Below are 24,046 nucleotides of genomic sequence, written 5' to 3' on the forward strand. Positions count from 1 at the left end.
ATTCTGAGGAGCTGACAGTTTCCACTCATAATAAGCGCTTATCTGAAACAAGCAGCTAAATGCATCAATTAAGCTTTATGGGATGGAAACATATACGTTCTCTGTTGGTACAAGTCGGATAACCGTCGGAGATAAAGTAAATTTTATATGGCACACACACCGTGAGATAGTTGGCCAGGAAGCTAATTGTTGGCACGAAATCAAGTCGCGCTGAGCAGCGGAAGGTCTCGGATGTGTTCAAAGGGTTCGGATTCCCAGCTGTCTACTCTGGAAGCAAAGTTATCCAAGGTGAGGAGTGTGAAAAGTTATTTACGGGTATAGGTGAATATTAAATTATAAATAAACTTAAGTCAATAATGTAGGCTCTGCGCTTCTGTGGCTTTTCACTGTCATTTGCCAATTGCGCTAATTAAACAAAAATTATGAAACAAATGAACGGTCAAGTGAGTTTTCACAGCACGTGTTTTATAATGGTATTTTTAAAAATTATTGTGTTGTTTTAGATTTGCTCAACTGCAAAATTGATGCAAATATGGGCATAAACTATCATTCTAAAACTCGCTGTGCTTGGAAGTACACAATAAATTAGCAAACTTAATACAATGTGGTCATATTTTTGAATTATTAGTCATCATGTTTATTGGTTTACATTTTAGCACGATTTTGTGATATTTTTTGTTTAAAAAATTTCTCGGGTTTTTGTTCCTCGAATCGCATGCGATATTTGGCACGCTATCAGAAAGCGTAAAAAGCCAGTTGACGGTGAGCTTCAACCGTCAGCAACAATTTAAACAATTTTTAACCGTTTTAACCGCTGCTTTTGCTGAAAATCGTCGCCCAAGTATATATGCCATTGGCAACTGCCGATTTAGCTTCATTCGTTGCGCGACGTTCTCAGCAGTCCGAGCTCCGCTCGCTCCCAAAAAAGTACCAACCATATAAAGTGAGTTCAGTTCGGCGGTGCAACCTATCCATTTTTAATGCATTTTTTCGGGGCTCTCAACGGGAAAGTCCAGTTTTTTGAATTTTCAAAAATATCTGCAACCGATATTACGGCGGGGGCTTTGTGGTAAAATTCCATGCAAAAATTTGTGCCACGAAGAAGTACGAATCGTAAAAACATAAGCAGAGATAAACACAGATGACTTTGACTGTTTTGTGATCGCGAGTTGTTTTTGTGCTTACAGTGCGGTTCATTGCAAATTTTCCATAGCGAATCAATGAAAAGAAATCTAGTAAGACAGGCCCCCTTTTAAAATATTTCTGACGCTTAGGTGTACCAAATTGAAATAGGGCCATTCCGGTTTTCCATTTCGTATAATTTTCAAATATGAGATATTGTATTTTTGGAAAAAGATTTACCATCTTGAAGAAAGTATAACTAATACTATTTTTGCATTATTTATATCTGAGTCTAGAGAAATCTCGAATTTTTGTGCATAACATTCGAAAATAAAAGCCAGAACTGGCGCTTACTTTGGCTTTGACCGTTTTAACTTCAGTTACCCAAAAATTTGCATTTCAAATAATAACAGGTTTCGTTATTTCGATTCATTGAACCGCGACCACTATTCGAAACAATTTCAATTTGTTTTGTTTTTCGCTTTCGGACAAGACAAGTGATCTCTGGGTTCCGCTAATTCCAGGCCTTGGCAACAGGCCAGGAAGGCTGTAATCCCAAATTAATGCAATTGGCCAAGGATTTGAGACTTTGGACCGACTCTGGACGGGTTGATTGAAAGAAGTATCTAGGTTAATGTACAGGTTTGGGTCTTCGCAAAATATTCACACACCAGCTTTTGATTTATGCAACGATATTCGAAACGTTTGCCCAACCAACTTACATTTGTACGATTCGAGAAAAAATATGAATAGCACGGACCAATATTTGACACTCGTGATTTTTATTAACATGTGCGTGCAATTTTCGCAATTATCGCATCGATTTCGCATTATTCAATTTACCGAATAACTGGACAGGTATTTACAATCATTATAGAGGGTGTATTACTTCATGCGCCACGTAATTTTCTAAAAATTAATTATAACGTGCAAATATGCAAAAAGCTAAAAAAAAAACACAAATTATATGATTTCAATGGGAATTGGTGCAAAATGGCAGTTCATTTCGCCCGGGTGAGGCTATGAGAACCGAAATTGAGCAAAAACAATGATCTACAACAATAACTGCCAACTAACTGGGTTCATTACCGGTCTTGATTTGTTAGACAGACACGCTTGATTGCCGCTGAAATAATTTGCAGAGTTCTATTCCGAAACGCATACCAGAATCGAAATCAGAATCGAAATACTCGTAGATAAGATACAACAAACGGGACCTTTTAAGGGGACTTGAGGATCGGATCGCAAGAAAAAGAGAGAAAAGAGACCAAGACCAACCTCAAACCGTGTCAAGTGGGTAACCAAGTCTTATGTAAATGGAACGCGTGTTGTGAATATCCAACGTTTTTGCTCCATCTTCGGATTCCAACTCGTACTTATACAAATGTAGGTATTTTGGTCCTACCAAGATAACCGCTTTCCGATTGTAAATCAAATCATTTATCGTGGTAATACACAGTTCGTGGAATACACAGAGTCCACTGCGATTGCGGCTAATTGACGATTAATCTGACTCTAATGATCGTCGTTTACGAGCAGATGGCCAACTTATCACGACCATGCCCATGGGCCATATTCGACTAAACTTTATAACACCTGTTTATGGCCCATAAATTGTCGAGCTGATTTTATGAAGTCAATAACAACAATGTTGATAAAAGCGTAACGCTACAGATTAGAATGAGAAGCTGGCGTTAACTTAATTTCCCCGTATAACCAAGTAGAAACCAGAAAAGTGTATTAGCAGCTTTTGCCCTAATGATTTGTTTAGGCTTTCAGAATTTGCACAATGCTTTTGGGTTATCGGGAACCAAGATCTCGAACTCATGTAACGCTCCCTGCAATTAAGGGTTCACTAACATACTATTAACCAAAATGAATCCCGAAGGTCATTGGCTGCGTTCTTTGATCTCTTCTCAAAGGTATAATTAAAAAATTTCAATTCACGTATTGCGAATCAATAATTCCAATCTAGTTCCCGATTGTTTGCCAAATTAGTTTTCCCGAATCAATCTACGGGTATTCACATCCAAGTCACGTAAAAAAACCCAAATCATTGCGATTCCAGGCGGGTCAAAGGGGCAGATTGCCTTTAGTTCCTCTTTTTTCCCATAGATACAGTTATCTTATTCGGAGGATACGATATGATATACAGGTGCATTTATGGAAGTACTATACTTGGATCGTAAAATAAGCTGAGAACTATTTTTACTGCTGTTTGTTTGCATCGCGGGATCGTGCTGCTGTTAAAAGATAAAGTGGCGCTATTGGCATTCCTTGGTTTCGTTCAGAAAATTGATTGTCTGGGTTGAGATTGCTTATCATGCCGTGTACGAAAAACCACTAAAATTTATTTTACCCCTCATAATAAAACAATTATACCTATTTCATGATTTATGAGGACAATTCAAACTGGCTTGAGTACGGGAAATTGAAAATGGACGGTTTTTGGGCGCTGTCATTTTGGGTTTGACCGGATATATAGGGCAACAATTAAGCAAGCCAACAAGTGTTCGGTATCAATTTAAAGCCCTCTTTATATGCCAGTGAGCGTTTATGTAAAAAAGTTAAACAGCTTTTGCGCAAACATTTCTTTTGTTCGAAACGCTGCGGGGGCAGCTGTTTAAATGCTTCCAGTAGCAAAACATGAGCCCCAGAACTATGTGATCTAAGCAATGCTATCGCGAGATCATATCCCAGAGATCGTTCGGATAGGATGATTTGAAAATAAGGGTAGCATGTCGCCGGGCAATTATCTTAAAGCTTCCTCGATTCCGAAACCCCGACATTGCCAATGCCATTCGACACTTTCAAGGCACGATCGGCGTCGGAACTAGTGGCATTTGATTTAGTTATGTATGCACTCTGCTATTTTGGCCCGTAACTCAATTTGCCTAAACGGGGCCCTCACGTGCCGGCTTTAAAGTGCCAAGTGGGACGTGCTTATAAAATTTGACAAGTGCATTGCACGCAGATACCGCCAAAAGCACTCTACATTGATATGGTTAGTGGGTACCCCTAAAAATGCAGGGTTAATTCTATATAGATCGCCAACACGTGCACTTGCGATTATCGAGTTTTTGCTAGCGTTATTGTGACATCTCTATGCAGCAAGCACTTTTAGATTGCAAAGCTAAGTAGAGCTCAATTACTAAAAAATGTAAATATCAACGGATTGTTACAGATACCTAATGAGTTGCATTTAAATTTAATGAGCTGTATGACAAGTAATAACTTCAATTACAAATAATTAATTACTAATTTGATTTGACTTTAGGTTTTTAGTAATAATGACAGATTATTAGAAACTTATTTTTCCATTCCTTGGATACTCAACAATATATATGTCATTAATTTGTTAAGATGTATAATTAAGCTGTCCAGTCACATAGTTTATTTATTTTAAGACTTAAAAGAGATACAACATTCAAACAAAACTTCTCGACTTTTTTCTTAGAATGCGAGAGGTTTGTTTTTTATTTTTGTTTAATTGATATAAAAATTGTTAAGTGTCATTCTTTTATTTATTCGTGTTAACTGTTTCTCTTTATGCACAACTTGTTATAGCCATTAAATTGGTTGATCGACGTTAAAAAATGTATACGTTATACTTCGACCGTTTAAAATGCAAATTTATTAAAATGAATAGATTCTTCAGTCCGAAAATAGCCGACAGTGAGTCGGCACCCAATAACTCGTTCAATTTATGCAGCAACAATTTTGGCAAATGCCTCGGGGAGTACCCGTACCTGTACCGTAAAGTGATCTGCATAAAAGCCTTGCTAACAGCTTCCTGTTTTTGTCGTTTCAGCTGACACCTGACGCGAGGCACCGAAGCCGTAACAAAAGCCGCCGAAATGGCCTTCATGCCGTGCTGTAAGTACCAAAATTTATTCATTATTGCCACACGCTCGGAATCGCCCGAAGCACGAGTCATGAGCAAAAAATGTCCCATCAATAACACCTCACGTGATTTTCGATCCGCAAAGTGAAACCCCCAAGACAATATCGATCTCAAATATTTAAATTTGCGCATGCGCAGCCCATTAGAGATCTGCGACCCGCAGGAATTGAGATCTTTCCGATCCGCTAATTGAGCTAATATGCTGCGAGGGGCCTGTGCCGTTGCCGAAAATGGAATAACCATCTGTCTATAACCAATATTTGTTGTCGTTTGCAGTCTATGTGCCCAAGCGGGTCAATCTGGCGATCATGCTTTTCATGGCCTGCCTCCTCAGCTATATGATGCGGGTGAATCTCTCGATCAACATCATCGCCATGGTGGAGGACACGAGCAACCATGAAAACGGAACGGAAGTGGAGGCCCTGCCCGATGTGAGTGTCTCTAGTTTTACATGATCCAAGAAGAAATATAGATTTCATAACCTCAATATTTAAAAACTCTTCTTAATCTAAGATTATACAAAAAATACATCCTATTATTTATTTTCTAAAACTGAAAAGGTTTAAAAAATCTTAACTGTTAAGTTGTTAGCTGTCCATTTATTCCAAATATTGAATTCAAGTATCATATTTCCATACTTGGAGGTCTATCCATATCTCACTAATTTTTGGGACTATAGATAGATAGATTTTGTAAACTCAATATTTAAAAACTCTTCTTATCTTATAAAAAAATCTATCCTAATATTTTTTTTCTAAAACTAAACATGTTTATAAAATCTTCACTTTTAAGTTGTTATCTGTTCATTTATTCCAAATATTAAATTCAAGTAACATCTTTCTATACTTAAAGGTCTATCCATACTCACAAATATTTAGGGCTATAAGCCTTGTTATAAATAATAGAATACGTTGTTTATTACATATGCTACAAACCAAACAAAAATCTTTAAGGTCCCAAGACAACAATTAATTTATTATATTTTAGAAATATTTTATAATATCTATACTTAATTATAATCCCTCTTAGTATGGACCGCGTTATAACTGGACGCAGTCGGATCAGGCCCTGCTGCTGGGAGCCTATTTCTACGGCTATATGATCACCTCTCTGCCTGCTGGAACCTTGGCCGAAATGCTGGGAGCCCGAAATGTCGCCGGTTACAGTTGTCTGGTAGCCGGAATCCTTACGGCTCTGACTCCGGCGGCAGCTGCCTGGGACAAATATGCGGTGTTCGCCGTGAGATTCCTGATCGGCTTCCTCAACGGCGTGGTGTATCCGTGTTGCCACAGCCTGGTGTCCAAGTGGTCGCCTCCGGACGAGAAGGGCAAGTTTGTGGCCTCGCTGATGGGCGGAACCTTTGGTACTGTGATCACGTGGCCAATAAGTGGTGTGATCATCGAGAACCTGGGCTGGGACTGGGCCTTCTACATTGTAGGCATATTTGTGCTAATCGTGGTGGCCATATGGTTCTACCTGGTGGCGGATACTCCGGCTCAGCACAGCTCGATCAGCCTTAAGGAGCGGGAATACATCGAGAACAGCTTGGGCAGCACTCTGAGCAACAAGAAGGTAAGTTGATTAAGAGATTACTTTAATCTATTTTCACTTTTGTTTCAATCGATAATATGTAATATTTAACTATTTTTAATTTTCCTACATATATTATTGTTACGTAGTTGTTTTTAAATATTAGATCACTTTTCTCTATCGTCATTAGTTTGGCAAATATGTTTTTATGAATAACATTGGGGATTATCAGTAAAGTAATTAGCGTGTTTTTAATTAGTGGTAATAAGTTTTGTCGTCGGCTTTTAAAGAAAAAAACAAGAAAAATAGCAAAGCTTACGTTTTTAACGCCGAGACCTACAAAGTTGTAGTACAAAAATATCAATGTTTGTTTAACAAGTAGTTAACATTTCATAAGTATAATTTTAAAACATTTCATTTAAACCTATGGTTTTAACCATTTTACGTGGACATATTTTTTTAAATATTTTGTTTTCCTTTTGCAGAAGTGGCCTCCATACAAGGAGCTCGTCCTTTCCCTTCCCTTCTGGTCGCTAATGATGCTCCACTACGGCAGTATGTGGGGTCTGTTTTTCCTGATCACCGCCACTCCAAAGTTCTTGAGCGAGGTCCTGGGCTTCAACCTCTCGTCCGCCGGCTTCCTGTCCAGCCTGCCACATGTGGCTCGACTGATCTGTGCCTTCGGATTTGGTGCCGTGGCGGATTGGATTCGTCGCCGAGGCTGGTTATCCGTAACCCGTATGCGCAAGGCCTTCTGTCTGCCCTGTAAGTAGATTTAAAAAATTTGTATACAATTTTTTCTAAAGCTTACCTATTTTTCTTGGATAGCTCACATCTTGCCCGGCGTTATGCTGATAATCCTGGCCTACTTCGGTCGCGATCCCTACGTTTGCGTGGCCATAATGACCATTTCGCTGGGCTTCAACGGTGCTGCCACAGCTTCCAATTTGGCCAATTCGCAGGATTTGGCTCCCAACTACGCGGGCACGTTGTACGGAATCATCAACTGCATTGGCACCACTCCAGGAATCTTCTCGCCGCTGATCGTGGCCGCCTTTACGAAAAACGAGGTTTGTAGAGACACTCTTAAAACACCTTATCAGCATTATTAATTTATTTAATGTTGTTCATTCCCCGTAGAACACCATCGATCAGTGGCACTGGGTCTTCATGATTGGAGCAGCTGCCTATATATTCCCCGCCCTGTTTTTCTGGGTCTTCGGATCGGGCAAGATCCAGAAGTGGAACGAGGTTCAGACCACCGAGTCGCGCGAGGATATTGTCAACACAAAGTTGTAGTTTGTGCCCTGGCAATCACCTGTGATTTTGTATTCTTAGTATTATGCCATAACTACGAAGTGTATCTGATTATGGAGAGTCCTATTAAAGCTTTAGCAGAGTATTTATTATTAATAAATAATGGTTTTATTAAGCGCACGTGAATTGTGAGTCACGAGTCAGTTGATCTCGAAACCAGTTCGTCTTAGATTGGCACAACGACCTTAGCCTGGTTGGGGGAAAAAATTTGGCGAACTGGTTGGGGGCTCTTTGCAGAACATTTTTCGATTAGGCACTCATGCTAAAAAACGGAATTGACACTCATGATTAGTCATATGCTAATCAAATTTGAGGACACTTTGAACTAACAAATTGCCGCTTTTAATTGCGAATTAACGTCATGAGCATACGAGTTTTTTAGTAGGTTATCAGTGAAGATAATGCGCAATTTATTAGGTGTGAAATTTCATTCTAAATTCAAAATTAAAATGGTTAGTCACAGACATTAAGCAAAATAAGAAAATTGCTATTAGGCAAATATAACCAGCTGTTTAAACATGTTTTTAAAGAAATGTTGATATTTAATATATCATATTTAGGACTTCTACTTGTATTTCGTTAAAATGTTTCTAATTCTACTTAAATTTATAACAAAAAATCCTATTCCCAGCAATATCTTTGTAACGATAAGGAAAATCTTTAACCTTGAAAATTTTCATTAACGAAGATGGAAACCATGAATATTAGATTAGCCTTTATGATCTCATAGTGATGCCTCACAATAATCTTTGTTATCAGGATCAGATTCCGCTTATCTCGATTTTTTTAAAATAGTAAATACCAATGTATTTAATAAACATTGCTTCAATATTTTGTTATGGAGTCGTTTCTTATAGACGAAGATGTTTATCGATTCACCGGTAAACTTGTAGAGTTCTATAATTACTGCTAATGGTGACAACAAATGAGGTATTCTGCCATGACAAGTTCGCCACTTAATAAACCCATAATTATAACCCAAAACTTCGGGGCATTAAGGATATCAATCAGGTTTATAAAAGCCTGCGCTTTGTGTGCCAGGTCCAGACAGTTCGAAATGATAGAACCGGGTAAGTGGCCGTCACCTGGAAAAAGGAACTCCGAAGGCAATGACAGCAGGAAGAGGAGGAAGAAACCAAGTGCTCTTAAGGCGGCCACGCTCGCCACTTTTTGGGAGTACACGGAGCGGACCAAGGTGAGCGGTATATGGCTGATGCGACGGAATCGCACCTACGGCCTGTCCAGGTTCATCTGGTCCTCGGTGCTGCTGCAACTGCTCCTGCTGAGCATTTATCTCACCCTGCTGCTGTGGCTCAAGTTCTACTCTTACCCCATCCTGAACACCATTTCCAATGACCTCTCAATCACGGACGTTGCCTTTCCGGGCGTTACCATTTGCAGTCCGAAGGTTGTTAACTCGGAAAGGGTCGAACGCTTTGTGAAAACTCTGTGAGTAGCTTCGAAAATGTCTCCAGGATTCTATTTACATTATTGTTTCCTCATTAGTAATATTCCCAAGGAGTACGACATTGCAGATGTGGCCGCCGGCTTTGATTTCCTCAACGCCTTCACGGATCAGAGCTTTGAGCCGCCGGTGCACGATAGCTACCGGGCCACAGACGCCGTGCTCCGGCTGAACAATGTGAGCACCTGGGAGGCGGCAATGGCCGTCAGTCCGGGCTGCTCGGACTACGTTAAACGCTGCTTCTGGGGCCACACGGAGTTCCAGTGCAACCAGAGCCACGAGTACTTATCTTTCATTCCCACGACGGCCTACCTGGGTCCCTGTTGCTCCTTCAACTACAATCCACGCAATGCCACCTTTGTACCCTTCTCCGCCAATATTTTCGGCATGGACGGCGGCCTGACCTTCGTGGGGGCGGAGGGCAGCGAGCGAAACCTGAACACTGGGCTCATCGTCCTGGTACACCATCCCATGGACTATGTTACGGAGTCGGCATCCTCGGTCACCATCACCGCTCGATCCGAGAGCTTTGTGGAGGTTTCGCCTACGGTGCAGAGCTCCTCGGTGGAGGTCCTGGAACTCTCGGAACGGAAGCGGGACTGCCTCACCTCGGACGACCTGCAGCTGAGAAACTACCGCCAGGCCGCCTGTCTGCTCGCTTGCCAAACCGAGGCCATCGTTCAGAAGTGTGGTTGCCATCCATATCTGCTGCCCATCGTGGGCAACAAGTACAAGGAGTGCAACCTGAACGATACCTTCTGCTACTCAGATAACTATGGTAAGTTTATTATATGAACCTTCTAATCCAATAGTTTCTATAAATATTTTTAAAATTCTCTGGCCCTATAAAACAAAATCTTCTTCTTCGGTAATTGAATTTACCAAGTATTCAATCGCGAATTCTTTAGAGTTCACACTAAATAATTTAGGGTCTCCAGAAGCCTAGCAGTTATTAAATTTTAAAGTTTAATTGATTATTAAATTATGTTTGTTCCAAAATTGTTCAGCTTTTGGAGTGTTTATTTTAAAGGTATGAAAATATCTGTTCTTGAGTTGGACATTATGTATTTATTTTTTTATATCCTAAGTAGATACGGTCTCAGAGTGGTCCTCTCTAAGTATATCTGCTTAATTTACCATTTCATAGACAACTTCAAAAGTGTGCGATGTGACCAATGCCTTCCCAATTGCTATGATGTTACCTATTCCACGCTTTCGTACAAAACGGATCTTAACCAGCATCCGTTCTCCATGAACCGCTTCTAGTTAGTAATGTTAACCTTTTCGGCTTATCGGTTATTAGATAATTCGTTCCCCAACAGCTCCGCGGACATGATCAACAATGACAGCTTTGTGCTCCGAGTCTACTTGGCTAAGCAAGTTGTCCCAGTTATCCGGAAAGTTACCGTAATGTCTTGGATAGGACTTCTATGTAAGTGGAGGTTTCGTTTGAGAACTACTGGGTTAACTACAATCATTTTCAGCGGATTTGGGTGGAATCTTTAATCTCTGCCTTGGACTCAGTATGATTTCTGTGGTTGAATTTTTCTACTATTGCACGTATCGCTTGTATATCAATTACCAACTCCATAAAGCTCAGCGACCGCGGAGGGCATGGCAGTAAACTATCTGCTTTTAATACGTATTTATTTTTATGTGTTTGACTTTAAAGGTTTTAAAAACAAGTACATATATAAACAAAAAAGGAAGTTAGCTTCGGCAAGCCGAAGCTTATATACCCTTGCAGCTATAATTATTAAATTTAAAAACACTAAAAATTATATTCCCAATAGTATAAGATAATATGTCAAAAACACCGAAGCTATAATTTGTTTCATGTTATTTTCCTACCAATTTTCCGATCGTTCCTCTGGCAGCTATATGATATAGTCGTCCGATCGTTCCTCTGGCAGCTATATGATATAGTCGTCCGACTTTGATAAAATTAAATTCGAAATTCAGAACTAATTAAAAAATGTTATTTCCAAGCGTAGGAGGTTATATGTTAAACACCGAAGCTATAATTTGTTTCATATTATTTTCCTACCAATTTTCCGATCGTTCCTATGGCAGCTATATGATATAGTCTTCCGATTTTGATAAAATTTAATTCGAAACTCAAAACTAATTAAAAAATGTTATATCCAAGCTTAGGAGGTTATATGCTGAAAAACACCAAAGATATAATTTTTTTAAATTTGTTTTTCCTATTATTCCTATGGGAGCTATAAGATATAGTTGTCCGATCCGGCTGGTTCCGACTTATATACTACCTGCAAAAGATATAAGATTTTTGGGAAAGTTTCAGCCCGATAGCTTTAAAACTGAGAGACTAGTTTGCGTAGAAACGGACGGACAGACGGACAGACGGACATGGCTAGATCGACTCGTCTAGACATGCTGATCAAGAATATATATACTTTATGGGGTCGGAAACGTCTCCTTCACTGCGTTGTAAACTTCTGACTGAAATCAATATACCCTCTGCAAGGGTATAAAAAGGAACCGATGATCTTTTGAAAAAATTTAAAGTCCGGGGTGTAGTAAAAATATCTATACCAGTACCCGTTGGTTTCTACTTATATCGGTTTTATTTTTCAATCTGTGTGTGATTTAAATAAATGTGTGAAGCTTGCGTTAATTAAATGATTTAACAACACTTTACAAAAACGAATTTAATTATTTTCTAGAATCTTTTTTTATACTTCTTCTTATTTCAAGAACGAAATCAGTGGGACAATACAATAATATTATTTATTTATAAATTTAAAATTTAAAAGGTCTGCGCCACACTATATTCATTATTTTTTTTATACAAATAACGTATTTTTGCCGAAAATCTTTGTTTAAAACTATCGTATAGAATTTCCCGCGCAACAAAATAATCGATGTTTTTTCAGTGTGTCCGTTTCGAATATTTTTGGTATATTCGAAAAAATAGAAACGGTATATTCCTTAAAGTCAGACTAACTTATCGATAATTCCGCGGTCACTGGTCACCTCTTTTGTTGGACTCTATTTTGATTTGTTTCCCTTTTCATCTTCCATTCTCCCATCTTGCATCTCGCTTTTTTACTGAGGCTGTCTCCCTTTTTTACTGACACTTACGTTGGCTTACGTTTTGCCGACACTTACGACGCATCTTGCATCTCCCTTTTTCACTGACACTTACGCTGAGGTTATCTCGCTTTTTTACGGACACTTACGTCTTACTTACGTCTTACGTAGTCCAAATCAGTTCCAGTTCCGTTCCAAACCAGTTCCAGAAATAAACGGAGGAATAGCATTTGTTTAAAAAGTTAAATTCTTAAGCCAGTACGCAAGGTAACGCGGCGGCGCATAATACATTTCTAGCACAATTAACACTTAACAGCGCGCAAAATGGCCGAGGTTGAAGCCGTGCAGATCATTGCCGAGTCGTTGAAGCAACAGGTAAGAGGATCACCTAGACGTCGGTCCGTTTGTCCGACATTTTTGCAATGCACTTTTCTGCACTCGCATCCGCGGCGAAAATGTGGGAAAATCTTTTCCAAATCGAGGGGGCGATGGAGCTGGCGAGAACAATGGAGTGGTCTCTTATCTAAAGGCACCTGTTTGTTGTGCAAAGTTCAAAAACACTTGCTAGCTGTTGTTGTTGGCACTGGGCCCCCGATTACTCCCGTTCATAAAAGTCGGTACGGATTTGATAAAGACCGTGTTCCAAAGGTTTGGTACCACGACCTAAACACCTTGGTGCTTGCAGCGGCGATTATCGCCGGGGGGCAGATTAAAATCAATAAAACTTTAACCGGATTCCGGGCAAATCACTTAAGAACGTGTTTGCACATTGGCTAGTGATTTGATCTAAAAATACCCAGAGTTTAGCGATTGCACGTTTGATTGACGACTGGGTGGAGACTCTAAATAACCGTACATTATCTCTAAATCCGAAAATAGGGCGTGGAGTATGTCTTTGGCATCATCGGCATCCCGGTCATCGAACTGTCCATGGCCTTCCAGGTCGCCGGGCTGAAGTACATCGGAATGAGGAATGAGCAGGCCGCCTGCTATGCTGCTCAGGCGATTGGCTATCTGACTGGAAAGCCCGGTGTCTGTCTGGTAGTCTCCGGACCCGGACTGCTCCATGTGACAGGTGAAAGATAAACCGGTTTAGTTAATCCCTACTAAACGAACTTATACCACAATTAGGTGGCATGGCCAATGCCCAGGTCAACTGCTGGCCCCTGGTCGTCATCGGCGGGGCAACCAACCAGGATCACGAGGGCATCGGCGGCTTCCAGGAGTGCCCACAAGTGGAGCTGTCGCGTCCGTACTGCAAGTACGCCGCCCGTCCGGCCACCGCTGCCCTTATTCCGCTGCACGTGGAGAAGGCGGTGCGGTATGCCACCTATGGACGCCCTGGAGTGGCTTATCTGGACTTCCCCGGCAATATCCTGCAGTCCAAGGCCCAGGAGGCCCGCATCTACAAGGCCCTGGCCCATCCGGCTCCGCCACTCGCCTATCCTCCGCACGATGATGTGATCCGGGCCGCCAAGCTGCTGCGCCAGGCCAAGCGACCACTGGTGATCATAGGAAAGGGTTCCGCCTATGCTCATGCCGAGAACACTTTGCGGCATTTTATTGAGAACACCAACCTGCCCTTCCTGCCCACCCCAATGGGCAAGGGCGTGGTCTCCGACACGGCGCCGCAGTGCGTTTCCTCGGCTCGAACTCTGGCCCTGCAGAAGGCCGATGTGGTACTGCTCCTGGGCGCTCGCCTCAACTGGATCCTCCACTTCGGAAAGGCGCCGCGTTACGACAAGGATGTCAAGTTCATCCAGGTGGACATCAACCCCGAGGAGCTGCACAACTCGGTGGTGGCTTCGGTGGCCATTCAGGCGGACATCCGCCCGTTCGCCGAGCAACTTTTCGAGCAGATGAACGCCGTTAACTTCCGATTCGGCTACGAACAGGATTGGTGGAAGCAGCTGGCAATCAAGTGCAAGCAAAACCGCGACGCTGTGCAAAAGATGTACTCGAACACGGAGACGCCGCTCAACTACTACGCGGTGTTCCACCATCTCCGCGAGCTGCTGCCCAAGGACACGATCATCGTCAGTGAAGGAGCCAACACCATGGATATTGGTCGGTCCATGCTGCTGAATGAGCAGCCACGTCACCGCCTGGATGCCGGAACCTTTGGCACCATGGGAGTGGGTCCTGGATTCGCCGTGGCCGCCGCTCTTTACTGCCGTGACTTTGCCCCCGGAAAGCGTGTGCTGTGCGTGGAGGGCGACAGTGCCTTTGGATTCTCGGGCATGGAGATCGAGACCATGGTGCGGTACAAGCTGCCCGTGACCATTTTGATTGTGAACAACAATGGCATCTATGGCGGCTTCGACAAGGACACATTTGAGGCCATTCGCAGTGAGGGCGATCTTACCCAAATGTGAGTGCTGGTAGCTTATCGGTTTATCTGGTACAACTACTTACGGTTAATCTTATCTTGCAGTACACCACCCTCGGCATTGGGAGTTCAGGTGCGCTACGAGGAGATGATGAAAATGTTCGGCATGCAGGGCTACTTCTGCACGGAGATCGAGCAGCTGCAGGCGGCTGTCAAGGCGGCCAACCAGCTGAAGGACAGGCCGACCATCATCAATGTGGCCATCAGTCCGTCATCCGATCGCAAGCCGCAGTCCTTCAACTGGCTCACCGAGTCAAAACTGTAGGATACCATCTACGTTTAGGTCTTAAGCACAAAGTTCACCATTCCGAAAGTTATATTGCCACGAATTTTTCTGTATATACATGCAATTTTTGATACGCCTTCTTCACTCCTTAACTGTTGGCTCGCTTCAGTTCTTCCTCTAGGCCAAGGTAGTCCAGGAACCAGGTGAAATCCACCAGGCGACCTTTGTGCAGGAACGGAAGCTTGGGGCACAGCTCGAAGGCAATGTTGAGAGGAGCAATGTCAGGCACCTGGTCGCTGCGCATGTTGAAGAAGGCCAGGAAGTCGCGCACTTCGATCTCGTTTTGTCCATTGCGCTGTAGCACCATCAAGATGTCTTCGACAAGCTCCAGACTAAAGGGCAGCCGGCAACCTCGCAATGTGGACCTCACTTGAGCCTCGCTGATGTATGGCCTGCACGTCGGATTGATGTGGCTCAGATGGTCGTTCAGCTGCTCCACCCCGTTCCATAAAGCTCGCTTCAGTTCCAGTTGGGCGGCAGCTCGCACTCGATTCCTGTCGCAGCTGGGAGGCATTGCCTGCTCAGCCGAGAAAAAGCGACACACGGTCACAATTTCATGGTTGAGCAGGCAATCCTTGGACAGATAAGACAGGAGAGTCGAGCGCAGCGTATCGAAGCTGACTGTGGTGAAGTCTCCGAGGTCTCCATCCGGCTTGCAGCGCAGGACAAATTGCTTGTAGTCCGGACGCACTGCCTCGCGGATCTTCTGCATTATCAGTCGAATGTCGGCTACGGGGAACTGAAAAAAAGAATCACAGTTTAAACAATCTCAAATCTTTTTTGGGTAGTAAGAAATGTTATATCAGAGAGACATTTGTACCTCGCTGGGATGCTGCTCCATGTACATCAGCGTGAACTCATCAGCCGAAACTATGTGGAAAATGTGATCCTTGAGAGTCATGGTGCGTCCTATATAGAAGTCATTGGCCCTATAGTACTGAGGTCGCGAGGAGCTAAACATATCTTGACCCGGCAGTGGAACACGGGCTTTCTTAAGAAACTCCCCGCCCAGAAAGCCCGAGTTTCGTCGTGAAGACTCGTATATCTGGACCGTGTCGTCGGCCAGGAAGTAGCTGATAACAAAATCACGCTCTCCATTGTCCCGAATGGCCGAGATGAGCTTTGCCCCAAAACGCAAGATGCAGCCATCGTACTTAAAGAGCTTTTTGAAGTCTGCCTGCGGTGGTTTGGGCTCCACAGTGATACAGTTGCCTTCCGAGTCCTCATGGCTACCCCAACCATTGTAAGGTGGCAGCCTACGGGATCCCATGCCACCTTGGGTGTACGGTCGAATATCACTCCGCTCTGGAATTGGTTGAGCACAGAACTCCTGGATGCCGTACTATAAAGGATAAATTGAATTAAGTCATAAATATTATAATAAGTTATTTCAAATTACCCAGAATGGGATTTAATCAATTATCGTAACTTACCTTCTCCCTGTAGTAGCTCTGTGTGAACTGGTCACAGCCTGTAAGAACTACAGCCCTTCCAAAGACGTTGAGCACCGCCCCTATTTGCAAATCCTGATCGGTATAGTACTGGACCTGTTTTTGCCCTGTGTTCAACGGGTCGGCTACGTAACGCACATCGCGCATACTATTGCCCAGCACATTGAGCAGTGTCATGGCAGTCTGTTGGCCAGGCAAAGGGAGTCCCGAGAACTCTTTTGGCAGCTTGTCCCGTTTCAAAAAAGTGCTGGGACCTTCTCGCCCAGAATTCCGTGGGAATTTCTCCTTAATGTCAATGGTATCATCGGCCAGATAGTAACAGATTTCAAGCTTCCGCACATCGCCGAACTCGCTGCGATCGTTCCAATAGCCTTGGAACTTGAGCACTCTTCTATCGAATTCTAAAAACTGGGCAAATGAATGCTTCTTGGGAAGAGCCGAGGAACAGGAACTAGCTGTCTGTTTCAAACCGGATCGTTTTCGGATCTCTGTGGTGGGATCGCTAAGGGGGAATAGGTTGAGTTTTGTAAATTTAACAGGTTCACATTCTAAATTAATCAATCGTTTCAAGAAAATACGGGTCTGAAACTATTTTAAATGAAGGTCGAATTTGTAGAAGGCTTTGTAGTAGTTAATAGGAATCATACGAATGTTTTACGTATTAAAGTTTGTAAAGAGTACTGCCCATCTTACCATGGTTCCTGCTGGGCCTCAGGCACAAAGATTCCAGCTCGGTTGAGAAACTGCCGCGTGAAGATGTCGCATCCGCTGATGTGGTAGACCCGATCGAAGATCTGCATATCCGTGTCCACGTTGAGGTCAAAGATGGAGATGAACTCGCGGTCGGTGGGTAAAGCTTTCGGGATGCGCTGCCGATGGACCAGACAACCCTGCGGGATGCCGGAGTTCTCCACCTTTGGCTCGGTGACCTGCATGGTGCCGTCCTCCAGGTAAAAGTAGATCTTCACCTTGCGCACCTGGTAGGGGGCGTGGTAGACCTCGGTCAGGTTCTCCTTGAAGTAGGCGCTGAAGCAGAGAACCTGCTTGTCGTAGGCCAGCCAGGGTGGCAGCTTGGTGGTGGCCTTCGGGGCCCACAGGCTGTTGAGCTGGGCGGGCACGGGCGGACACTTGGGATCGGCCACGATGCCATTGGGCTCCACAAGTTCCGGCTCCCGGCGGTCGGATAACATCTGGATACCCTGGTAGTGCATCAACGTCTGCTGGCGCGGATGGCGACGCTTGCCGCGCTGTTCGGGAGTCTCAGTTTAATATCTTGGAGGATACATGTTCGAACCACTTACATCGTAGAACTGCGCGCCTGGCAGCATGGGCATTCCTGGTAGTCGCATCATTTTCACAGATAATTTAGTCGTCTTTTAGATATATACTAATAATTTTGTTGCCAATTCCCTTGCCAAATCGTTGTGGTTACATTTGTCTCGGAGCCAAAAGCAATTCTGTGGCAGTAAACGCCACGCAGCAGAATTCTGGACTGGACTGGCCCGAGTGTTTCGACATTTCCGCTGCTATTCGATAAATGGAACAAACGGAACTATGGTAATGCGCCTTCGCCATGGCAGCCCCAAAAGTCAACTGGCCAACAAGTCAAATAACTGCAACTGGTAGCGGTTTCCAAGGAGAGAGTGGGTCAGCTTAGACCTCCACATAGAATTTTCTTTGTAAGTTGTACCAGCATATAAACACATGTTCTAATAAAACTCTAACATGATTCGATAAGGAAATATTAACATTTAAATTCCAATATAAGCAATACAATACGAATACTTTAAGAACTTTTAAGCTGCAGTATTTGATGTGACTTTCAGTTCATTCCTTGGAATTACCACTAACCAACTTAAAGGAAAATATTTTTAAATAGTCCTAATATGAATAAATTCAGAAAAAGCAAAATAATAAAAAATGTCCTAAGTCCTTGTAATTACATCTTTACCAAGCGATTCCATCCTTCAAGTGACAGTGCCACCTGTAGTTGACTCACGTCGTCGTTGAGCCTGAAAGCATTTCAATCAGTGATTGAATGCGTGACGCTGACGAATGACTTTCTAGAGTCATGGCCACCTCTGACGATGGGCTGGTGGCGCAGACGCAGTGTTCGCTAATTAGTCTGGCAGGCAAAAGTAGGAAACCCACGGAAGCACGTGCTTTTTCTCACCTCTCTCTAACACTATGTATACACCCATCTGCCTGGGCTTACAAACTATAGTAAAACGATGCCATGGCATTGGAGCTGTAAGAACCGAGGTGGTAAATGGTGTCTGGAGCTCGAGCGGATAGCACAAGAAGCGGAGAAATGAACCTGTTGTGAGTTAATGAACCTAAAAATTACATTTATGAAACTTAAACTGACCAGTCATCATCTAAACTAGATCCAAGATTATACTCTTCCTTTTGACCCTGGAGGCTGTGAGTGCTTTGGAGGCCAATCTGACTGCCTGGCATCATCACAGGCGCCAGAAGCGCTTCCTAATTTATCAAAATGGCGGTGTTATCAAGGTTAGACATCAAATATTTATTGAGTATAGTAATATTAACTTGTATCTTTACAGTTTGTTACGGGTTGTGCATTTCCGGTTCCGTTTATGGAGAAAAAGGTCTGGCGACAGTTGGTCTGGCTGATGAACTTCCACTACCAGTTCAATGAGCCGCAAACTCCCATCTACTGGTGGAAACTCTGGGATAGTTCGCGAAATCTCAAGGGTCCTGTGACCCAGCCAGATCCTTCATCGGTGCCTGCTCGTCTTTTGGTGGATGAACCCCAGCTTTTGCTATTCAAGTTCGCCGAGGGTTATATGAATCAATTGGGTCAGAATGGAAGTGCCTGCCTGAAACGTTTGATATGCGAGAATGGTCAGGTGGACGAGCACAGTGGACTCTATGCCCAGATACTACACAGGCTGTTAAGGTAAGATGACTTCGACTTGAACTCAAACCAGAGACTACTATATTTATCATTTAGACCTCATCGAACGCTAGACGGCCCGTATTTGGATGCCTTCAGGATGGGTCGTCATGGCGTCGACTGCCGAAAAGCCTTTCCGGAGGCCCATAAGTGTGTTTTAGACGACTACGTACACCTCCATGAACGGGGACCCACACAAAGTTTTCTTTAAGCCTAGGGTTAGATTATCGGGAGCTTTCTCTTTGGACAAATGGCGCCGGTTGCCAGTAGTTCAATAGCATTTACATGACATGTACAAAACTAATTAATGGTAATTAAAGATAATAATTAAATAATTATACATGTATTATTATATACAACGAGGTCAGGCAATTTTCACTGGCTCTACTTGCCACTGGACACGTGTTCTTCATCATCGTCGTCATCATCTGACACTCGCCAATTCACTTGGTAGTACTTTTTGTCATTGCTCGTCAACCAGAGGAGCGCACATCGGTTGGTGCAGAAATTACAGGTGAAAAGTTGCTTGGAAGTGCTGCCACGCCTATAAGGAATTCCAAAAATTAGGATTAATATGCCACAATGTTGAAAGAAACTCTAAAAATATGAATTATAAACGCGATTTGTAAAAAGTCAATCGCAGTACCTTAAGTTTCGATGCAATGTGTATGGATCAGGTTTGAACCTGATTGTGTTTAGGTATAAGTTCGTTCCAAAAAATATATATAAATTTAAAGAATTCATTAATTAATTAGTGATCATAAAATTTGATGTCTAGATATTTATATAAAATAGGGGAATCCAACTTTACAAGGTGATTTAAAAAAATAAAATATTTTAGTTTAAAATGAATTTCTGGATGGATGGATGCTGTAATATTCTTAGAGTTATAATAAATTAAATTAAAAAAGTGCAAAAGTGTGTGTAAAAAAACTTATAATGAATAATTATGGCCAGGATTTCCAGCATAGACAGTGTTCACTGTACTTCTTGCGGTTGTGATAGGTCTACTTGCCCCAATTAGAAAGCGGACCGGTTTCGACGGTATCAAAACAATGACCACATGACTAACGTCAGGCAAACTTAACCGTAACTCCGACCCACCTCTTCACGACCATGAAGTAGTACGAGGTGTAAAGACATCTGGAGCAGGTGGAATTCGTGCAGCGGGCGATGGGTCCGTTGTTGATGTGGGAACTGATGTACGGTTCCGGGAGCAGGCGGTGCAGGGCGGCGTTTTCGTAGACGGGCAAGGAGCGGTTCAGCGATTGGAGGGCGTGCAGGCAGTCGTCGTAGAGCGTGACCCGGTTCTCCGTCGAGGGAACCGGAAATACTGTGCGAGTGCCCACCGGGAGTACCAACCTGGTGTTCGTCTCCAGCTCGCGGACCCAAAACAGACCCTTTCGATGAACGGCGCTGAGGACAGGAAACGAGGTATAATTTTATATAACATAATACAAATATTAGATCATATTGTCTTTATAAGAAAATAATAACCGAAGGTTATTGTTGTAAAAATTCAACTATTATTTAGTTAGTAAGTTATCATAATGTCATACCAAATATTTGTTCTAGCAAAATTTTTGTTTGAATTTGGTTGAAAGAGATATCTTAGCACTCCTGTATAATCAAAATGTTATATAAAACTCATATTAAAGAGCGATTTAATCTATTATCATTCTTAATACATATGCAACAGTCCGTTTAGTGCTTACTAACCGATAGTAGGTCAATATGAAAGATCGCTAAATTTCCCTTAGTCATGCTTAAAGGCAACCAGCCAAGAATACATATTGCTCTTCGATTTTGCTTTCTAGCAGTATTCTAAATTCAATTTAGTTATTATCAAACGGGAAGACAGGTAGTTGCCAAACAAATCAATGCTACATTGTGTTTAAAGATTGCATTGCCAATTCTCTGTAATAAATAAAATAAGATAAAATAAGCTCCTTACATGGGAGTGACTCTCTGGCGGTTGTCGTAGAAATTTTGGTAGAACCTCTCGTAGACCATGGGTATATAGTTGATGGCTGTGTTGTGGAAGATGCGCACATGGTTCATGAACTTGGAGAGGGCGGCCGGCAGATAGATGAGAGCACAGCCTGCCAACGAGAGAAATCAGTGAGGGTCTCTCGATACGGATACCGATCCCCAGCTGACCAGCTCCCAAATTTATACTCACGATCGGCGGCGAGGGACTGCAGCATGGGTAGGTTGGAGATGCGCTCGGGGATGTGGACCAACGCCTCGTTGTCGCTCACATTTAGCTCGTTGAGGCGGACGCACTCGCTCAACTGGATAGGCAGTCGGCGGAATTGGTTCTTGGCGATGTTTAGGTGCTCCATATTGCGCAGGCTGCTTAGTTCTGATTAAAGGCGGAATAAGCGGACATGGACTCCAAGATATATGGATATCTACTCACCCACTGGAAGTTCGGTGAGCTGATTGCCGGAAACATTAAGCTGCTGTAGATTGAGCAGGAGTCCAAGGGTGGGGGGCAGCTCCTTGAGCTCATTGTTGGAGACGTCCAGGAATTCCAGGTTCTCCAGCATATAGATATCGGTGGGCAGTTCACTCAGATTGTTGCCCGCCAAATGGATGAACTTGAGGGTGGTGATGTTTAGCAACCACTTGGGGATCACCGATATGAAGTTCTCCTTGAGATAGACCTCCTCCAGATCCTCGTAGAGGAAGAGGTCCATCGGGACATCCTTGAAGTTCAGATAGCTCCAGTGCAGAATAGTTTTGTTCATGTTGACGATACCGTTGCAGTTACACAATGCCCGCACTACGGCGGCGTCGTCGGGTTCTATTTGCTTATAGTTCGGAGGTGTTTCAATTATATTTATTTGCGTCTCTACGCGGTCATGATCATCATTTGGCACCGCCACCCGCCAAACAAAAACTGCCACCGCCACCAGCGCCACCACAGCCACCCAGTGGCTCAGGCCCAGTGGCAGCACCACCAGAAGCAGCAGCAACAGTTTGCTCTCCTCAGAGAATCTCCTTCGATGCGGTTTAGATTTTTGACTTTGGCTAAATTTGTCTCACTCGCCTGTCGCAATTTCTCGCGAGTGCCGTATCTATCTCCCCTGATTTTTGGTTTTCTTCTTAAAAATTTATTGTTTCAATAACGAATCGCCCACCCATCATCGCGCCTTTCACTGACCACCGACGTATACGTAATGTGCCGACTGCCCGAAAGTATACCATTTCGTTTTGGAGGCGGTTAAATGCCTACGAAGCTTTGGCACTGACATTGAATTTTCCTGCTGCATTGATTCACTCCCCCCAGTGGGTTGTTGCTGTTTTTGGGGTCTTTGCTGCATTCAAGGTCATTGCAGCAAGCCAATTGCAAAGGGCAAGCTTCCAAAGCTTCAATATTGTGGGAGCTTTGGGGCAAAAGAATGGGGTTATGGCAAGTTTCCATAAATTGTCTAGGGGAAAGCACCCCATCCAAGCTTGGCTTTCATGAAAGCCACAGGAATGTAGACTACTTGTACCAAAATTTACACATGACTAAGAATTTATAATAATATCATGGATTTTGCTGTTTCCCTATCTTGACACTACTATTGCATTGCTTCATTTCTATCATATGTTGGGATATGTTGTGATATATAAGTATAATTGACAGTCCCAACTATACACAATTAGTACCATTTAAAATTTTGAATTTCATATTTTTATGGCTTTTACGGAGTAAACAAACAATAAATGAAATAAAAATTTCATAAGATCTAATAAAAAATGTATTTAGATTATGTTTTTGGAAAACGAGCATAATATATTTTCCAAAAAAACGTTCCTTCTCGGGTTTTAAATATCTATGCCAGCTTATTTCACATGTAACCACATTTTTAATAAATACAAAAGTTTTTATTTCTTATAAATAATACATAATTTAAGATTTATTTTATGTTTCGGTGAGGGTCATCATAAGAGGATCATCTCCTTAAAATTCAAATCAATTATCTACATCCACGCCTGGGTTTCTCAGTATCCATAGTTGTTATATCCGTAGTCGTATCCATATCCGGGGGAATGATGGTGGTGGTGGTGATAAGGGGACGGATAGTACCCATAAGGCGGAGGTGGTGGTGGTGGAGGAGGTATTCCGAATCCTACGCCAATCGGCAGTGGAAGAGGTAATCCAACTACAACTGGCGTACTCATTGCTCCAGCAATGCAGAACACAAGTCCGAAAAGAGCGATTACAGCTTTCATGTTTCTGGCAAGATTTCACAACTGACTGACGAATTCGAGGAGATGCTGTTGGCTTTTAAGCACGATGGTGCTACGGTTTTGGGGATTTCAATCCCAGCGTGGACAAACAAAACAAATCAAATTTCACCTGCCGAAAGGTGCGAATTGCTCCATGAGTTGTATATCCCCCTCCAATGCAAATTGGCAATTGCTCACGATATTTGGCTTTACTTTGCACACGAGTTTCGGATAATAAGGTAATTCTCAGGCTTGTAAATACATGGTTTTCAAGCGATTTTTATTAAGTTCAAGATATTTTAACAGACTTGAAACAAATTTATTTTTGAAATTCATTACTTCTTAGTAGTGATGGTGGAGGTTCAGATCGAAGTGGGGATC

General features: G+C 42.8%; 6 protein-coding genes across 10 annotated transcripts; 4 read left to right on the top strand and 2 right to left on the bottom strand.

Annotated features, from left to right (window-relative positions):
• The first annotated feature begins 130 nt into the window (after positions 1 to 130).
• Positions 131 to 7,976, top strand: LOC108018167 (sialin). 2 transcript variants are annotated; one of them, XM_017085659.4, is made up of 7 exons: positions 131 to 288; positions 4,934 to 4,998; positions 5,303 to 5,457; positions 6,056 to 6,598; positions 7,042 to 7,321; positions 7,385 to 7,626; positions 7,697 to 7,976. In XM_017085659.4, exons 2-7 carry the CDS (start codon positions 4,980 to 4,982, stop codon positions 7,853 to 7,855), a joined length of 1,398 nt encoding a protein of 465 aa, XP_016941148.3. In that variant the 5' UTR covers positions 131 to 288; positions 4,934 to 4,979; the 3' UTR covers positions 7,856 to 7,976. The 2 variants fall into 2 exon arrangements, with proteins under 2 accessions (XP_016941148.3, XP_016941151.3); XM_017085662.4 differs by lacking the exon at positions 131 to 288 and adding an exon at positions 822 to 943.
• Positions 7,977 to 8,626: 650 nt separating this feature from the next.
• Positions 8,627 to 10,995, top strand: ppk6 (pickpocket 6). The gene is made up of 5 exons (XM_017085125.3): positions 8,627 to 9,322; positions 9,380 to 10,116; positions 10,486 to 10,603; positions 10,661 to 10,770; positions 10,823 to 10,995. Exons 1-5 carry the CDS (start codon positions 8,799 to 8,801, stop codon positions 10,960 to 10,962), a joined length of 1,629 nt encoding a protein of 542 aa, XP_016940614.3. The 5' UTR covers positions 8,627 to 8,798; the 3' UTR covers positions 10,963 to 10,995.
• Positions 10,996 to 12,610: 1,615 nt separating this feature from the next.
• Hacl (2-hydroxyacyl-CoA lyase) lies at positions 12,611 to 15,143 on the top strand. Its single transcript, XM_017085472.4, has 4 exons — positions 12,611 to 12,770; positions 13,275 to 13,470; positions 13,527 to 14,766; positions 14,830 to 15,143. The coding sequence occupies exons 1-4, from the start codon at positions 12,720 to 12,722 to the stop codon at positions 15,047 to 15,049; spliced, it is 1,707 nt and encodes a 568-aa protein (XP_016940961.3). The 5' UTR covers positions 12,611 to 12,719; the 3' UTR covers positions 15,050 to 15,143.
• On the bottom strand, positions 15,083 to 18,181 carry Efhc1.2 (EF-hand domain containing 1.2). The gene is made up of 5 exons (XM_017085470.4): positions 17,823 to 18,181; positions 17,215 to 17,768; positions 16,504 to 17,023; positions 15,891 to 16,412; positions 15,083 to 15,809 (listed from the first exon to the last, which is right to left on the bottom strand). Exons 1-5 carry the CDS (start codon positions 17,871 to 17,873, stop codon positions 15,159 to 15,161), a joined length of 2,298 nt encoding a protein of 765 aa, XP_016940959.3. The 5' UTR covers positions 17,874 to 18,181; the 3' UTR covers positions 15,083 to 15,158.
• A 322-nt stretch (positions 18,182 to 18,503) lies between these two features.
• Positions 18,504 to 19,776, top strand: LOC108018074 (uncharacterized). The gene is made up of 3 exons (XM_065863203.2): positions 18,504 to 18,843; positions 18,909 to 19,035; positions 19,089 to 19,776. Exons 1-3 carry the CDS (start codon positions 18,791 to 18,793, stop codon positions 19,446 to 19,448), a joined length of 540 nt encoding a protein of 179 aa, XP_065719275.2. The 5' UTR covers positions 18,504 to 18,790; the 3' UTR covers positions 19,449 to 19,776.
• Positions 19,028 to 22,631, bottom strand: LOC108018073 (leucine-rich repeat-containing protein 28). 4 transcript variants are annotated; one of them, XM_017085473.4, is made up of 7 exons: positions 21,864 to 22,631; positions 21,624 to 21,806; positions 21,396 to 21,543; positions 20,546 to 20,857; positions 20,088 to 20,126; positions 19,834 to 19,985; positions 19,028 to 19,741 (listed from the first exon to the last, which is right to left on the bottom strand). In XM_017085473.4, exons 1-7 carry the CDS (start codon positions 22,192 to 22,194, stop codon positions 19,713 to 19,715), a joined length of 1,194 nt encoding a protein of 397 aa, XP_016940962.3. In that variant the 5' UTR covers positions 22,195 to 22,631; the 3' UTR covers positions 19,028 to 19,712. The 4 variants fall into 4 exon arrangements, with proteins under 4 accessions (XP_016940962.3, XP_016940964.3, XP_016940963.3 ...); XM_017085475.4 differs by lacking the exon at positions 20,088 to 20,126 and having other exon boundaries at positions 21,864 to 22,626; XM_017085474.4 differs by lacking the exon at positions 19,028 to 19,741 and having other exon boundaries at positions 19,769 to 19,985; positions 21,864 to 22,630.
• Positions 22,632 to 24,046: the final 1,415 nt, after the last annotated feature.

This window comes from Drosophila suzukii, chromosome 2R (genome assembly GCF_043229965.1).
Source record: "Drosophila suzukii chromosome 2R, CBGP_Dsuzu_IsoJpt1.0, whole genome shotgun sequence".
Lineage (NCBI taxonomy): Eukaryota > Metazoa > Arthropoda > Insecta > Diptera > Drosophilidae > Drosophila > Drosophila suzukii.